The following is a 16,961-nucleotide window of genomic DNA, read 5'->3' as shown; positions in this document are numbered from 1 at the left end:
CGAGCGCGGGCACGGCGGCACCCGCGGGGGCGCGCACCGGGCACGGCACGGCGCGGATACGGCGTGGACACGGGGCTGCGCCCGCCGGGACAGCGCGGGCAGTGACACACGCGGAGTGACACACGCGGAGTGACACACGCACAGTGACAGACGCACGCACAGCGACACAGACAGCGACACACGCACAGTGACACATACACAGACACACGCACACACAGCGACACGTACACAGACACAGAGGGAGTGACATATGTACTGAGGAAGGGACGCACACACGCAGGGGGTGACACGCACACACAAGGAACGACACACGCAGAGGCAGTCCCGTACAGACACACAGCGAGTGACACGAACACGCACAGTGAAACAGGCGCACACACAGGGGGTGACACAGAACTCTCCGCGGTGTCACCAGCGCTGAGCACACCCTGGGCAGGACGGGCTGTGCCGTGCCAGGCTGTTGGCAGGCTGTGCACCACCTCCAGGCTCTGTGTGCGTGTGTGTGTGTGTGCCATCCACAGGCTGTACCTCCCCGGCTGTGGTTTCCAGCTGTACATCCACAGGTTGTACCTGTCCGGGCCGTGGTTTCCAGCCGTGCATCCCAGCCCGCACTCCCACGTGTTCCTCCTGTCCGCAGCGGGGCTGTCCCACAGGTTGCACCCGCCGGCCGCAGCCGCCGTGCCCGCCCCGGTGGTCGCTGTCCCCCGTGGGTTCCCCCGGCTCCCAGCGGGCACGGCCGTGCCGGGCGTGAGGGACGTGCCCCGGGAGCCGCTTCCATGGGCGGCGCGGCTCGGGCGAGCCGGGACGCGGCGAGCCGGGATGTGCCCGAGCGGGGTGCGCCGGGCGGGGATGCACCGAACCGGGACGCGCCGGGCCGGGATGCACCGACCCGGGACGCGCCGGGCCGGGGTGTGCGGAACCGCGGGGGCTCCGTCGGGCCGGGGGATGCGCGGGCAGCTCCGGGACTACAAATCCCAGGGTGCCGCGGCCCGAGGGGGCGGGCGGGCGGTGCGGGGGGAGCGGCCGCGGGGTCCCCCCGCCCTGCTGATGTGTCCGGGCGGTGCGGGGGGAGCGCGGCCGGGGCGGCTGACGCGTGTCCTGCCCCGCAGCGCTCCGGCGCCGGCAGCCGGCCATGGCCTCCAAGCTGCTGCGGGCCGTGGTGCTCGGCCCCCCCGGCTCGGGCAAGGGCACGGTGTGCGAGAGGATCGCCCGCAGCTTCGGGCTCCAGCACCTCTCCAGCGGGCAGTTCCTGCGGGAGAGCCTCGGCGGCGGCGGCGGTGAGTGCCCGCGGGGCCGCCCCGTCGGGACCGGCACCGGGAGCGGGGGGGTCCCTGCCCGCGCATCTCCGGCGGGGCAGCGCCGGGACGGGGTGGGGATGGGCACCGGGCAGGGATGAGGATGGAGGTGGGGGCGGGATGGAGACGGCGACGGATGGGGATCTGTCTCCGCGGCGGGTGCACCACAGGTTGTTTTCTTCCCGTGCGTTTGGCACAGCTCATTCATCGCCTGCTCCCTCCTGCCGGAGCTCACGGAGCCGCTAGGGAAAAGCGGGATCGGGGTGCCGTGGATGTGCGATGGTTTTGTTATCGCTGTGCTGGGTGGTCGCGGCTCCGGAGAGGCCGATGAAGACCCCAGCTGGCCGCACACCCAGGGCGAGCGGGTGTGCTGTTATTATTAATAACTCCATCCTGCCCCGGGGGGCGGCAGGGCATGCACGGCAGATGGCTGGAATGCTGCGGCATTCCCACGGCAGCACGGATGGATTGGGAAGGAGCGTTTGTCCGGAGGGAAAACCTGCCGGGAATATCGCCGCGGGTCATCGGCTGCCCTGGCCGGGTCCCAGGAGCGGGGAGCGGCAGGACACGGGTGTCAGCACCCACCTCGCAGGGCACCCCTGCACACCCGGCTGCTAGGGCTGGGCAGTGCTGCCCATCCCGTGTCCGACATCCAAACCCCCGGGAGCCGGGATGTGCTGTGCCTGTGTCCCTCGGGAGGTGAGGGGCTCCCGGTCCAGGCTGGGCTGAGCCCCAGCTCCGCGGGATTGGGCAATCCCGGCGCGGGTCTTTTCCCAACACTTCCTTCTGTCCTTTGCTAACGTGTGAAACACCGACCCGGGGGGGAAGCTGACTCACCGGGCAGGGGAACGGTGAAACGGCGTCGATGCAAAACAAGCCGAGAGGATTTGGAAGTGATTTCTATTTTAGAAGGATGGCAAAAACAGGGAGGAAAATTAGGCAGGGTAAGGTTTTGGAGAGTTGCATGGTCCGACAGGGGTGTTGCACAGAGCTCTGCACTGGTCGCTCATGTAAAAATACCCAGATTTCCTTTTGTAAATAAAAAGGACAATAATGTTTTCTTTAGAGGGAGGCTCAAAATTTGGAAAATCTCTGTGAGAGCTTTGGCTGAAGGACAGAAAGCCAGGCTGAAAAGCAAGCGGAGCTGCAGCGTGTGGAGAGGGGCAGCACGGTGCCTACCCGGGATCTGCCACAGCCAAGCTCTGAGCCACTGACTGTCCCCAACTTCACTTTTCAGTCCATGCTCTTGCCACGGAGCTCCTCTGGGGACACTGAGAAGCAAGAAGAGTTAGCTGAAGGTGTTTTGGGTACATTCACAAGGAAACAACAGGGAGAAATGCAGGGAAAATTACTCAGAAGGAAGCCAGCCGTGGTTTGGTTCATCTGGCGTGACATTTGGGTCCCACCTTTGACTCAGCCTCTGTAACAGCTCTCAGTGAGCTCCAGCTATTTGGGTGTTTTTTTTAGTTTTTGTTTTTTCTGCTATTTGCTTTGGACAAGCTGTGACATGACTGTGCTCCGGGGGAAACGAGGTGGAAGCAGTTCCTCTCCCCAAGTTTGTCAGCTGCGTCACTGGCTTTGTGCTTTAGGGGAGCTGGGGCTCTGCAGAACCAACAGACCCATTACAGGCTCACCATCCCAAAGGCAGCTGGGAATCCTCTGTTTGTCCAGGGATCTTGGCCTGGTGTGTCAGTGCTCCAGGGATTTTCCTGCTGGCCACTGCCAGGCATGAAGTGGCCACGGCTGAGGGCTCGGGGGGCTCCTGCTGCTGGAGGAAGGCTGAGCTCCCAGCATGGAGAGCATTCCAGGCTGCTGCTGGAGCTGGTAGTGGCAGTCTCAGGGAACAAAGACTCACTTTTGGGGCAGGTGAAGCAGCTGAGTGCACGGCTGCTGCTGAAGGGCTTTGAGCTGTGCCCCAGCACATCCGCCCCCAGCCGTGTGTCCCCTCATTAGTGCCTGTCAGCAAGTGGCTGCTCTGCTTGGGAAAAGGCCTTTGTAACCCCTTGGAAAACTCACAGGCTGTGTTTTGGTGCCAGGCAGGGGTGCTGGAGGGTGGTGAGCCATTTTTTTGGCCAGCACTTGCCCCGGAACCCAGGTGGTTATCTCTGGTGCTGGCAGCGTCCCCAGGTCTCAGCAGGACTCTGCAGCTCGCTTGCCAAACAACTGAATTGCTTGTCCTGGCTTTGGCTGAGGGTCTGTGTGTCTTGTGTCCGTCCCACTGCTCCCTGTCAGGTGCTCTCTTGGAGCCAGGAGTGGCTCCTGTCCCCTCCTCGTGACAGATTTCCTCTGTGAGCATCCACCAAGGCACGTACAAAACAAAATTCCCTGGGGGATGTTGGCTGTGCACAGCCTGGCCCCACAGCCCTTCTCCACACCTTCCCCACAGCTTGTGGCCTTTGCTGGCCACACTGGCCTGGTTGGTGGCCAAAGCTGAGCCCAGGGATGCAGCCAGCCAGTCCCTGTTTTTCCACAGGTCCCTGCTCTATCCCTGGGTGTGGGAGCAGTGCTCTGGCCACAGGCATCTCTCCCAGTCCTGCCTGTTGCCCTCCAGACAGAATTCCCAGAATTCCCAGAATCACTGGGCTGGAAGAGACCTCCAAGATCACTGAGTCCAGCCCAGCCCCAGCACCTGAACTCAACCCTGGCACCCAGTGCCACATCCAGGCTTTGTTAAACACACCCAGGGATGGGGACTCCAGCACCTCCCTGGGCAGCCATTCCAGAACTTTATCACCTTGCTGGAAAAACCTTTTCCCTGCTATCCAGCCTGAATTTCCCTTGGTGCAGCCTGAGGCTGTGAGCTCTGGTTGTGTCAGTGCCCAGCCCAGCTGAGCACAGGCACCTTTCACACCCCACTGTCCACCCTGCAAGCCTGAACCTGGGGCCACATCAGGTTCCTGCTGCCCAAAATCACCTCCTGATGCTGAGGGCAGGGTGGATGCAGCATCTGTGCCAGGAAAAAGGTCCCCAAACTGGGGGGACATCTGCTGTGGTTTAACTGAGGTGGTGCATTGGTGTCCTTTCACCCCAGGGCTCCTCCTCTCTGTCAGCTCCAGATTGGGCTGCTGTAGCCTAAATAATGGGGAAAAAAATCCTGGAAAAGGCTTTGGGTAGGGAGGAAGTCCAGGGTTGTGCAGCAGGCCTGGAGGCTGCCCAGGGCTGTGTTTGGGAACAGCTTCTCCTGCAGCCTGTCCTGCCTGGCCCTGAGTGCCTGCTGGGTGGCCTTGGGGCTGGGACACATCCCTCGGGGCTGGGACACATCCCTCGGGGCTGGGACACATCCCTCGGGGCTGGGACACATCCCTCATGTCCCTTACAAATACCTTACAACTTACAAATATAAAAAATACCATTCTATACCTACAAAATAAATCTGTAATTGCAATTAAAAAACCTAAAAAAAAAAAAAAAAAAACCACCAGCAATGATGCATCCTTTTATTATTAAAAAAATTACAATTTAAAAAAATACCCTTATCTCAAGAAAAAAATAAAACTAAAAATAAAGTTTTCATAAAACCACAAATACACTCACTGTTCTAAAACTAACTTTAAAAATTAAACTAAAAATAAAGTTTTAATAAAAACCACAAATACACTCACTGTTCTAAAACTAACTTAAAAAAACCCAATCCCATCTAAATAAACCAGTAATCCCTAAAAAACCGCTTTAATAGCCTTAAAAAATTAATTTAAAAAAATTACAAAAACCCCCACATTAAGCCAACAAACAATCCCCAAAGTTCTCCAATATTTATCATTCATAAAAACCTTTCCAATTCTTAAAAATGACTTCAAAATCCCAAAAATAATAAATAAAATCATTAAAAATTTAAAACCACGACAACCTAAACTCCTTTCTCTTTCAATAGTCTCAAAAAATTGACCTGGTATTGTCATCAATTGTCCCTCAGGGCTGGGACACCTCCCTTGGGGACAGATCAAGGTCAGGTGGGGGCAGCCACAGAGCTCTGCGAGTCCCGTGAGTTTCAGGGCAGATTAAACCCACAGTCATCAGATTGATGGGATTAAAGCAGCACTTGGAAGGCTGGCTTGGAGCTCAGCACACTAAAGAGCCCTTTGCTCCCTGGAGTAAGTGCAGAGTAAATCCTGCACCCCTGTGAGCAGCCCAGCAAGGGGGGTTTGGTGCTCTGGGTGAGCCCCAGCTCCTGGTGGGGGCCAGGATCTCCCTCCCTGCCCAGGAAGGGCTCCCAGCCCTGCTCCCCTTTGGGATGGAGGTTTTCCGTGGGGCTGGGGGCTGGGAAGGGGATGGCAAACCTTAAATTTGGAGTTTAAACGGCCTGGAAGGAGCCCCAAGGGCTGCGAGGTTGGGCTGGTGCTGGGGGTCTGCAGAGCCCTGCAGGTCCTCCTGCAAATCCAGGGCTGCTCCTCCTTGGAGAGAGGAGATGGGGCAGGGCTGGGGAGGAGGGAGAAGCTCCAGGAGCTTCACACACGGAGGGGACAGGGCAGCAGCAGGGATTGTCCGTGGTGGAGCCTGGGAGAGCTGTCCGTCTGTCCTGGGCCGTGGGAGAGCTGCAGCCCCGGGGCAGCAGGGCTGTGGGGCTCTGCTGGGTTCCCACACTCCCTTCCCAGCCCCTGGCCTGCAGCTCCAGGCCTGGCTCCAGCAGCCCTGCTGAGCCACAGCTGCTCCCTGGGACGGCCATCTGGCCTCAGGTGACAGCTGGACCTCGTGTGGCAGCTCCTGGGATGGCCGTCCCTCCTTGGGGTGACAGCCAGACCTCGTGTGACAGCTCCTGGGATGGCCATCCCTCCTTGGGGTGACAGCTGTACCTTGTGTAGCCTCTCCAGGCTCCTGGGATGGCCATCCCTGCTCAGGTGACAGTCACACCTGGTGTGGCAGCTCCTGGTCCCTTGAATATCCATCCGTCCTCAGGTGACAGCCAAACCTTGCCAAGCAGCTCTCAGGCCCCTGGATATCCATTCCTCCTTGGGTGACAGCCAGACCTTGTGTGGCAGCTCCTGGTCCCCTGGATGTCCATCCCCCCTCAGGTGACAGCCAGACCTTGTGTGGCAGCTCCTGGTCCCCTGGATGTCCATCCCCCCTCAGGTGACAGCCAGACCTGGTGTGGCAGCTCCTCCCCGGAGGGAGCTCAGCCCAGCCCCGCAGGGAGCTCATTCCCTGTGAGCCTCTGGCACTGCACAGACCACGTCAATAAATATTAAAAAATCCCCAAAAACCCCGTTTTTATAACGCTGATGCCCTCAGGGCTCCGTGCTGTTTGCACAACCCTCAGGCTGCTTTTTCCATCCCCGTGTCCTTGGCTTTCCAGGCGGGAGCGTGGTGACGTCTGGGAGGTGACAAAGAAGCTGTCATTGGGAAAAGGTGTTTTCTGCCCGGGGCCAGCTGGAGTTCCTGCCTGCATCGGAGGCAGTGGGATGCTCCCGGTGACTCAGCCCGTGAGTCAGCGCTGCCCCGCTCCCAGGCAGGTTGGGAGCTGGATTCCAGCATCCTGCACTTCTGGCCCTGCTCCCAGGAGAAGGAGGCTGGACCTTTCTTCTGGTGCCGGGAGAAGGACTCGTCACACACAGCAGGGAAAAATCGGAGCGTTTTCCAGGCAGATTGTTTGGATTCTGGGTTAAACCTGGGAGTGTGTCACAGAATTCACAAAATCACAGAATCCACAGATTCACAGAATTCACAGAATTCACAGAATCACTGGGTGGAAAGAGACCTCCAAGATCACTGAGTCCAGCCCAGCCCCAGCACCCCAACTAAACCCTGGCCCCCAGTGCCACATCCAGGCTTTGTTAAACACACCCAGGGATGGGGACTCCCCCACCTCCCTGGGCAGCCATTCCAGAACTTTATCACCTTTCTGGAAAAACCTTTTCCCTGCTATCCAGCCTGAATTTCCCTTGGTGCAGCCTGAGGCTGTGAGCTCTGGTTGTGTCAGTGCTGCTGGAGACAGAGCCCAGCCCCAGCTGAGCACAGGCACCTTTCAGGAGCTGTGAGAGTGATGGGGGCACCCCTGAGTCTCCTTTTCTCCAGGCTGAGCCCCCCCAGCTCCCTCAGGGGCTCCTCTCAGGGTTTGTGTTCCCAGCCCCTCTCCAGCCTCGCTGCCCCCTCTGGACATGCTCCAGTGTCTCACTGTCCTTCCCAAACTGAGGGCCCAGAACTGGACTCCTGCTCAGGCTGGTTCTGCCCTCAGAACAGATGAATTCTCTCCCAGAATTGTTTATCTTGCAGAATCCCCTCCTGCAGCTGAGGAATTCCCCCCCAGCCAGGTGCAGGTGCTGCCCACGTGGACACCTCGCTGCAGCCTGGAGAGCCGGAGCTGCCTCCAGTGCAGGATCCTGGGGTTATTTTTAGAGAGGACTCGCACTTGGAGAGGGCTGAAATGTGCTGTCCTCACCAGAAAGGGTGCAAAAAATAGATCAGGGGATTGTTCATTTCTGGTGACAACTGCTATTTCAGCTGCTGTGGGAAGACAGCAGGAGGGATGTCCGTGGGGTCCTGGTCCAAGGGGAAGAGCTGGAGCTCTCCTGGGGCAGGAGCAGGGCTTGTCACACACAGGGACAAAGAATATTCCCATTTTCCAAATGTTTTCTTTGTGTTTCTGAGGGGCTGAAAGAAAACAATGGCAAACATCCATCATGGAATGGCTTGGAAAGGACCCTAAAGTCCACCCAGTGCCACCCCTGCCATGGCAGGGACACCTCCCACTGTCCCAGGCTGCTCCAGCCTGACCTTGGGCACTGCCAGGAATCCAGAGGCAGCCACTGCTTCTCTTGGAATTCTATTCCAGCCCCTGCCCACCCTCCCAGGAACAATTCCCAGTTCCCAATCTCCCACCCATCCCTGCCCTCTGGCACTGGGAGCCATTCCCTGTGTCCTGTCCCTCCAGGCCTTGTCCCCAGAAGCAGCTGAGGCTGAGGGCTGTGGCAGAGCCAGGCAGGAGCCCAGGAATGTGCACTTACCTTGCAATTACCACAGTTATGCTCTCAAGGATGTGATCTTGGCAATAATTTTCTTACCTGAGCTTTTCTGAAGTGGAGACTGTGAAATCCCTCAGCCCTGGGGATGGGGAGCAGGCTCAGGTGTTTGGGACAGTCCCTACCTGTGCCCACATGGGAGCCATCTCCTGAACCAAAGGAGCACCCAGGGCTTCTCTCTCCCCCAGCGTGGTTTGGCTGAGGCCCTGCACGCTCCTGCTCCCAGATATCTCAGGAATTCCCACTCCTCCACCCCAAAAGGACCATGTGGCCTTTCCACCACAAGCACAGCGACGCTGCCAACAATCTCCCAGACAGAGGAGGCCAGGCAGAATTTGAGGGGGAGTGATATTTTTGAAGTGGAAATGTCGTGATTTCTGGTTTTTTTAATCAGTTTTTCTTTCTTGCCTGGAGCAGAAGCTGGAGCCCTGGCCCAGCAGTACCTGGAGAGAGGGCTGCTGGTGCCTGACCACGTCATCACGCGCGTGATGATGGCCGAGCTGGAGAAGCGGCGCGAGCAGCACTGGCTGCTGGATGGTGAGTCCAGAGGGGCAATCCCAGCCCCTTGGGACATTGCTTTGTTCCCGATGGTTTGGGAGCCCCAGCAGGGGGAGGCAGGAGGAGAGGCAGGAGCTGACCTGCCGGCAGGGACGTGTCCCGCTGGCCTCGGCACGTGCGTGTCCAGCTGAGCCCTTGGCAGGTGGCCGGGAAAGGGAAGGGCAGGGAGAGGAGCTGGGTGTTCCACAAAGCAGGGCAGGGCTGGAGGCATGCCAGGAAAAACTCCTCTCCTTCACATGTGGGTGTGTGCTGCAGCTCCTCCACCCCGGCCCAAAAGCCACCTGAGGTGAAGGGATGGGAGGTGCTGAGGGCAAACAGGCACGGCCTGGGATCCCTGGCCATGGAATGAGAATCAAAGAATCCCAGAGTGGTTTGGACCGGGTGAGACCTTGAAGCTCATCCAGTGCCACCCCTGCCATGGGCAGGGACACCTTCCTTTATCCCAGGTTGTTCCCACCTGGCCTTGGACCCTTCCAGGGATGTGACAGCCCCAGCTACTCTGAGCACCCTGTGCCAGGGCCTGCCCACCCTCCCAGGGAACAATTCCCAATTCCCAATCTCCCATCCGTCCCTACCCTCTGGCAGTGGGAGCCATTCCCTGTGTCCTGAACCTCCAGGCCCTTGTAAAAGATCCCTCTCCATCTTTCTTGTGGGCTGCCTTCAGGTCTTTAAAGTCCCTTCCTACCCAAAGCATCTGGCATTCTGGAATTCTCTGTTCCAGCTGCTCACTGGCTGTCCCAAGGAGGAGAGGAGCCTCTCCCTGCAGTCTCCCTGATGTCCCCCACATCCACCAGCAGTTTCTCCCCAGCCTGTGCACAGCACTCTGTGCCATCCCTTCACATTTTCCCTCATCATTCCAGCGCTCATTCCTGTTCTGCCACTGCCTGTGCCCCTCTGCCTGCCCCCAGCCCCCGTGCGGGGACAGCAGGCACCGGCCGAGCCCCGGTGTCACATTTCGGAGCTGCAGGAGCTATTTTTTCCCGGAGCCATCTGGCGGTGCCTGCCTCTCACACCGCCTGTGCCGCAGCGGGGCCGGGCCCGGGCTCCGGAGCTGCCTCGGGGATGGCTTTGGCTCCATCCCGCTGCTTTCCAGCCGCTCATTGCCCTCCCTGTGCCCGCCCAGGTTTCCCTCGGACGCTGGGGCAGGCCAAGGCTCTGGATGGGATCTGCCAGCTGGACCTGGTGATCAGCCTGAACATCCCCTTCGAGACGCTGAAGGATCGCCTGAGCGCCCGCTGGGTGCACCCCGCCAGCGGCCGCGTCTACAACCTGGACTTCAACCCTCCCCTCACCCGGGTGAGAGCCCCGAGCCGCCCACGGAAGGAAACCCGGGAGAGGGATCTTCCCTCTGCAGGAGCTGGGATGGTGATGGAGCTCCGGGGGTGTGATCCTGGGTAGAGGGGCTGAGCACCGTCAGGAATTGTGCCAAATGTTCTGAGGGGTTGAACTAAACATTCTGAGGAACTGTTCTGAGGAACTGGGCTAAACTTTCCTGAGGACTTGTGCTAAACATTCTGAGGAATTGTTCTGAGGAATTGTGTTAAACTTTCCTGAGGAAAGCGGGATTCATGCAGTCAGTGATGCCTTGAGCAGGCTGAGCTGCAGCAGAGGCTGGGCAGAGCTCCAGAATAAAGCAGGGATTGATTCCAAGGATCTCCTCCATGGATCCACCTTGGGCAGCACCAGAGCCCAGCCAGGGCTGCACCCAAGATGACCCAAAATGGCCCCAAAATGCCCGGCCGGGCACGGGGTCTGTCCCTGGGATCAGCTCTGCTCCATTCCCACCTTGCAGTTCATTGTCCCAGCCCAGCTTTAGCCCTGGCACTCCCACCCTGCTTGTTTTTCTCTCTCCAGCCCACGGGGTTTGTGCTCCTGGGCTGAGATTGGGATCATTTGTCCTTGGTGCCCAGCTGGAGCAGGAATTGTTTTGTCTCCCTGCTCTGTGCAGAGCTCACCATGCCCTGATGGGAGCCCAGACCCACACACTAAAGCAGCACAAAATGTAAAAATAGAAAAGCCAAACCTGAGGCATGACCAGGATGAGGCCTGAGGCAGCTGCAGGGCGGGTGATGGGATGGGTGAGGTCCCTGTGTGCTCTGTGTCCCCCAGGTGATGGGTGCTGAGGTCCCTGTGTGCTCTGTGTCCCCCAGGTGATGGGTGCTGAGGTCCCTGTGTCCCCCAGGTGATGGGTGCTGAGGTCCCTGTGTGCTCTGTGTCCCCCAGGGTGTGGATGACCTGACGGGAGAGCCGCTGGTGCAGCGCGAGGATGACCGGCCCGAGGCCGTGGCTGCACGGCTCAGGAAGTACAAAGATGCTGCCAAGCCCGTGATAGAGCTCTACAAGTGAGTTGGGCACGAGCAGAACCCCCAGCAGGGCTCTCAGAGCAGCCACCAGGGCTCTTTGTGCCCTGCCCACATCCCAAAGGGTCCTGGCAGGTTTTTGTGCCAAGCCCTGAGCCTGGACGGGGCCTCCCTTGGGGAAGGAGGGTGATCCAGAGCAATTCCCAGCTCCTGGTGGTCCTGCTGGGCTCATCACAGGGGAGGGGGATTTTGGTCTAGATCCAGGTGGGACATGCCATGAAAAATCCATCCAGGGCATCAAATGGTTTGGGTGAAGCACAGGGAGGTTGGCAGGAGGGCAGGAGAAGGGAGAGAGCCCAGCACTGGCTCAGATGGATCTGCTGGGAGCACAGGGGGGTTCCAGGGCTTGTTCCCCTTGTGGGGCTGCTGTCCCTGTGGGGCTGCTGTTCCCTGGCCAGTTTGGGAATGCTGGATTGCTGTAGGGTGCTAAACCTGCTGCTCAAAGGGAGTAGCAGCCCAGGAGTGTTTTTAAGCACATGGGGGGGGGGGGGTAAAGTTTCCCTTGCAGGAGAAGGGGGACAATTACAGAATCCCAAAATGGTTTGGGTTGGAAGGCACCTTAAAGCCCATCCCATTCCATCCCCTGCCATGGGCAGGGACACCTCCACTACCCCTGTCCAAGCTGCCTTGGCTGGGATGGGCTTCTCCTGACTTCTCCCACCTTTCTTCCAGGAGCAGGGGCATCCTTCACTCCTTCTCTGGCACAGAGACCAACAAGATCTGGCCCTACGTGTACACCCTGCTGTCCAGCAGGATCCCCCCCATCCTCTCAGAGGAGGAGCACTAACCAGCCCGTGCCAAGCACCAGGATTTCATTCCATCCTGGATTTGGTTCCCAGTGCAGTGCCAGGGCTGTGCTGGGCTTGGGTGCTCATGGCTGGGTGACACTGGTGGGTACCAGCTACAGCCAGGACCAGATCTTTGTTTGGAAGGTCAAGCCTGCTGGAATAAGGGGTTTTTTTCCCTCTTTTGGGGCTATGGAGCTTTCCTGCCCGTGGTCCATCCTGGATTGGTGGTGCTGAGAGGGGCATTGGTCATTCCAGGTTTACACAGCTTTGCCATGGTGTCCTTGCCATCCCTTTCCAGCCCCAGTCCCTGGCTGAGCCCACACGTGCCATCCTGCTGCTCCACAGGACCATTTACTGCTGAGGACTCTCTAGGCTGAGGTGGCTTTTTTTCTATAAATTATTTTCTATTAAATGTATTTCTCAGAGAAATAAAGCTCTAGAAAGCAACACTCAGCCCAGTGGGAATTTTGGGAGCAAGGTGGGAAACGTGTGTGCTACAAAGCTGAGAGGTGTGAGGCTCACATTTCCAGCATGAATAGACATGAAAGAGGCAAAACCTTGGAGGTGAAACTCTCCCTTTTCTCCTTCCATGGGGAGAGCTGAATTCCCTGCTGGAAAAGCTGCTGTCCAGGTTTTCATGGAATGCTGTGACACTCAGCAGGACCTGGGCTGGGGATGAGCTGCACTCCTTTGTGCTTTCCTGGTTTATAGCTTTCAATACTACGAGACAGCAAAGTCCTCAGAGTTTCTCCCAAAGATTTATCTCCATGTGGGCTTCAGTTCTGGGGAGGAATCAGCTCATTCCATCTTCTGTGCTGCCTTTGTCCCCAAGGTCCCCTGGCCAGGGGGTCCCCTCAGCTGCTCCTGCAAAGTGACTCCCCCCCATGAAATCCCAGAGATCTTTCCTTCCTTGGGATGCAGCCAGGGCCAAGCCCAGGTGTTTTCCCACGATTTTCAGCATCCTTGGGTTGTGGTGGGGCTGGGTTTTTCTCAACTGGAAGTACTGTCACCTTCTTTTGGTAGGAGGCAGTTCCTGAGCAATGGGGACAGTTCTGGTCTCCTCGAGTTGCCTTATTTTATAAACTATATATTTAAGAAAAGAAGAAAACAAAAGCAAGATGTGCATTTGTAAAGGTTTAAAACAAACGAACAAGCAAACAAAGAGTGCTGAATTTTAGCATCACCTTTTGGGAATTGTGCATGGAGCTGCTGGATCTGCAGGGAATTCTGCTCCTGCCAGGGGGGCTCACAGGAGGGCAGGAACCTGGCACCTCTGGGGTTAATCAGAGCACCTTTCTGCTGCTGGATGTCCCTGGGTTTATTTTTCCTTTATTTTCCCTGTGGCCCACAGCAGGGAAAGGGGAATGACAGGATTTTTTTAGGGATTTTTTCCAGGTGTGAAACTCCAGCTCCTGCCTGGGTTTGCTTATCCCAGCTGAGCATCCTCAGGCTGACCAAGGATCCCCTCAAATTTGCTTCATCCTGGTGCTCTCCCCAGAGGAGCCAGAGTGGGATCCCTGCCCATATCCCCCCTGCTCACCCCTGCCTGGGGAGAGGCCAAAGTGCTCCCACCCTGCTCCAGGTGGGAATTTTCCAGGTGGGAACAAAGGGATTGTCAGGTGTCACTGCTGTCCCAGGAGGCCTTTCCATGCCCTGCTGCTGGGAGGGCAAATCTTCCAGCTGGCAGCGAAAGCCTATTTTAGAAAGATTTGGGATTTTCCCACAAGCCTGGGATGAAAGTCTGGGCTGGTTTTAGACACAAATCCCGCAACAGCCAAAACCTGTGTGCTGCTTTCTTTGGAACAGCTTTGGGCAGGAGGGGAGGAGGTTTTAGGGGGTTTTTTTTAGGCTGTAAAAGCAGCTGAGTGCCAGGCAGAGGGGCTGATCCCTGCTTTGCCTTGTCCTGTCCTTGTGTCCTGTCCTCTCTCCTGCAAAATTCCTCCTGAAGAGAGAATTCCATGCAGCCCAGCACAGGACAGGTCTGCAGATGCCTTTTCCAAGCTTTCAGCCCTGTAATTGGTGTAGAAATCCCGTGGCTGTGCATGCATCCGGCCCTCGGGCTGGAATTTTCTACCAGACCTGTTGCATTTTCAAATTCCAGCAGGGAATTTGTCCTTGGCTGTGCCCCCTGCCGTGCTCCCCTTCGGTATTTTACTGTGAAACCCCAAGCGTTTTGTAAAGCCACAGCAATTTTGTACCGACCCGAGATACTGTGTGGAGGGAGGAGCCTCTCTCCCCCCTGGAATGTCACGCCGAGTTTTCTTCCCGGAGTTTTCTTCCCGGAGTTTCTTCCCGGTGAATCGCTGCAGCTGTGTTACTGCTCTCCAGATGTAAATAAAGATTTTTCTCCTGCTGATCCCTGCGCTGGCACAGTCTGTGTGGGCCACGCCTTGCCAAGGCAGCAGGGCAGGGTTGACCTGGAGTTCCTTTGCAGGAGCTGAGGAGGAGGAGGAGGAGAGGGGAAGAAGAGGAATCGGAGCATCCCTGCCGGAAGGTGGGAAAGCCCTCAGGCTTTGGGTTTGGACACAGCGCAGCTCTGTGCGTCCTTTATCTGATACAATCCAAAATATCGGTTAAAAACCCAGTTTGGATGCAGCCATTTGCTCCAGCCCTCCCATCCTTAACCCAGAATCCCGGAATCCCAGCCTGGTTTGGGTTGGGAAAGTCCTCAGAGCCCAATTCAATCCACGCCCTGCACATGGAGTGGTTTTAATTCCCTTTTTAACTTCTCCCCGATGAAAATCCCGCGGAGCATTGGACAGGGAGGCTCAGGCCGTGTTCTGTGCCCCGGGTAATCCATCCCGAGTGCTGGGAATTGGGAATTGGGAACCGGGAACCGGGAACTGGAACTGAGCTCCCGGAGCTGCAGTGCCTCCTCCCAGTGCCACCAGTTCGCTTGTCGCTGTCATTCCCGACTAACAGCTCGGGGCACTCCCAGTTTGGAGTGAGCAGAGCCTCGGGAATGATCGGAGAGTGGGAAAACAAGGTGATAAACCGGGAATCTGCTGCCGGGGAGGTGGGGGAGAGCCCCGGCCGGCGGGGGGGATGTCGCGATTCAGGGTCGTGACAATCCGGAGGCGGAGCGGGGATGTGCGGGCAGAGAAATCCGAGGAGGAAAAATATCAGCGTAAGCTGGAATATGAACTCAGTCTGAAAACAAAAGCTGGGAGGTCAAAAAGCAGAGGAATGTGAGCCAAAACCCAGCTGGGATCAAAGGCTTGGCTTCCCCCCAGTGCCACCGGGGGAGCTGGGAGGGCACAGGGGACACGTCCCCACCCCGCAGCCTGACCTCAGCCCCGGCTGGAACGGAAAGCAAAAGGAAACGGCCTCAAATTGCACCAGGGGAGGCTCAGGTTGGACATTCGGGAAAATTTCTTCACAGAAAAGGTGTCCAGCCCCGGGTGGACGAGTCCCAATCCCTGAAGGATTTAAAACCCCTGTGGATGTGGCACCTGGCGACATGGGGCAGTGGTGGCCTTGGCAGAGCTGGGCATGGCTGGGCTCGATGAACTGAGAGAGCTTTTCCAGCCCAAATGATTCCATGATTCCAAATATTTGTTTATAGCATCACTGAAGTGTTTGTTTGCCTGATGCCCAGGGAAGTGCCCCAGGTGTGCCTGGATCAGCCCCATTCCCGGGGCTGCAAAGCTTGGACAAGTGACACCCCTGCTGAGCCCATCCAGCAGCATTCAGCATTCTCCAGAAAAAAAAAAAAAATAAATAAAGGGGAAAAAAGCAAGGGAAAAAAATACAGGAAAAGAAAAAAAAAAAAAAAACGAGGAAAAGAAAAAAAAAAGAGCAAGGAAAACGGGGGAAAAAGGAAAAATAAAAAAGCACGCAGCCAAGGGAAAGAAAAAAAATCAAGGAAAACAAACAAAAAAACCCCTGGTGAGGTTTGCGCCGCAGACTCCAGATCCCACTCCAGGCCACATTTTAGACGGTGTGATATGTCTGCCTCCATCCCCATCCTTCCCTGAGTCTCTGTAATCCCAAAAATAACCCGGGAGCGGCACGCAGCTCGCAGGCAGCGGCGGCAGCAGCGCCCCGGGCGGGCCGGGAGCGGCCCCGCCGCCGGAGCCGGGCGGAGAGCGGCGTGCGGGACACGCTCGGCACCGCTCCCGCAGCCCCCGCAGCCGCAGCATGCACGGGCCCGAGCAGCCAGGTAAGGAAAAGCTCCCCGGAGCTCGTGGGAAAGCGGAGAGAGGGAGGGCGAGAAAACTGGGGGTGCTGTGTGGGGCCCGTTTGTGCTGAGTAACCGGGGAAGGCACGCTGGCATCCCGGCATGGGGAGGGTTCCCCGCTTTGCAGCCGGTTATGTAACGGGGCACAGGGAAGGGATCGCACCCCAAACTGCTCGGCCGGGCAGGGAAGGCGAGGAGCCGGGATTTGGGGATGGGCACCTGGGCATGGAGTGCTGGGTACCCCCGGGCTGTGCCGGCCCCGCTGTGCCCGCCAGGAGCACGGGCACCTCTTCTCGCACCCCAAAATTGGGGCTTGCGCTTTCAGGGCTGCCTGGGAGCTCTGCGGGCCCACGGAATGGAGAGAAGGGGATTTTCCGGCTTAAAATAATAAGTGTGGTTTCCCTGCGGCCGGAGCCGGACCTGCTGCGGGAGGGGCATTGGCGGCGATGGCAGCGCACAAACGCTGCCATCCAATGCTGATCCCGGCCTTTCCCTGCCAATCCAGCGGGAAGCTGACCTTCAACCCCCCCCTCTGCTACGCCGAGGCAAGCACAGGGCTGCATTGCCTTTAAAAAAATCCCTATTTCTGGCCAAAAAATAGCCGGAGTCCGTAGGTAAATGCGGACATCGCTGCCTCGGTTTGGGCGCTGCTGAGGCAGCCCCGGGCGGGCGCTCCGGGAGGGGACGGCGCTGCCGGGGCTCCCCACGGCTCCAGGTAGGTTTTTATCCCCCCACGGTTGGAAAACAGCCCATAATTCCCGTCTGGCTGCTGTGCTTGTGCCTGTCATTATCATAGTCTTGTTTTGGATACTGCCGGGGAGAGGAGG

General features: G+C 57.8%; 2 protein-coding genes across 2 annotated transcripts in view; both read left to right on the top strand.

Moving 5' to 3' along the window:
- Positions 1-1,061: 1,061 nt before the first annotated feature.
- AK4 (adenylate kinase 4) lies at positions 1,062-14,310 on the top strand. Its single transcript, XM_050977338.1, has 5 exons — positions 1,062-1,277; positions 8,666-8,785; positions 9,930-10,102; positions 11,030-11,148; positions 11,839-14,310. Exons 1-5 carry the CDS (start codon positions 1,133-1,135, stop codon positions 11,951-11,953), a joined length of 672 nt encoding a protein of 223 aa, XP_050833295.1. The 5' UTR covers positions 1,062-1,132; the 3' UTR covers positions 11,954-14,310.
- Positions 14,311-16,016: 1,706 nt separating this feature from the next.
- DNAJC6 (DnaJ heat shock protein family (Hsp40) member C6) overlaps positions 16,017-16,961 on the top strand; it is a 41,321-nt gene continuing 40,376 nt past the window's right edge. Inside the window, exon 1 of the mRNA XM_050977322.1 lies at positions 16,017-16,116. Coding sequence (XP_050833279.1) covers positions 16,095-16,116 — 22 coding nt within the window. The 5' untranslated portion in view covers positions 16,017-16,094. The remainder of the gene's footprint in view (positions 16,117-16,961) is intronic.

The sequence above is a fragment of the Serinus canaria genome, chromosome 8, assembly GCF_022539315.1.
Source record: "Serinus canaria isolate serCan28SL12 chromosome 8, serCan2020, whole genome shotgun sequence".
Lineage (NCBI taxonomy): Eukaryota > Metazoa > Chordata > Aves > Passeriformes > Fringillidae > Serinus > Serinus canaria.
Note: the sequence above shows the minus strand (reverse complement) of the source record. Positions and strands in the feature narration are given on the sequence as shown.

What these genes read in the sequence shown, in the direction of transcription:
- AK4 (XM_050977338.1), top strand. Translation starts at nt 1,133, where the DNA reads ATGGCCTCCAAGCTGCTGCGGGCCGTGGTGCTCGGCCCCCCCGGCTCG. An exon ending in GAGCCTCGGCGGCGGCGGCG is followed by an intron (nt 1,278 to 8,665) that starts GTGAGTGCCCGC and finishes TGCCTGGAGCAG; the next exon opens with AAGCTGGAGCCCTGGCCCAG. An exon ending in CCCGTGATAGAGCTCTACAA is followed by an intron (nt 11,149 to 11,838) that starts GTGAGTTGGGCA and finishes CCTTTCTTCCAG; the next exon opens with GAGCAGGGGCATCCTTCACT.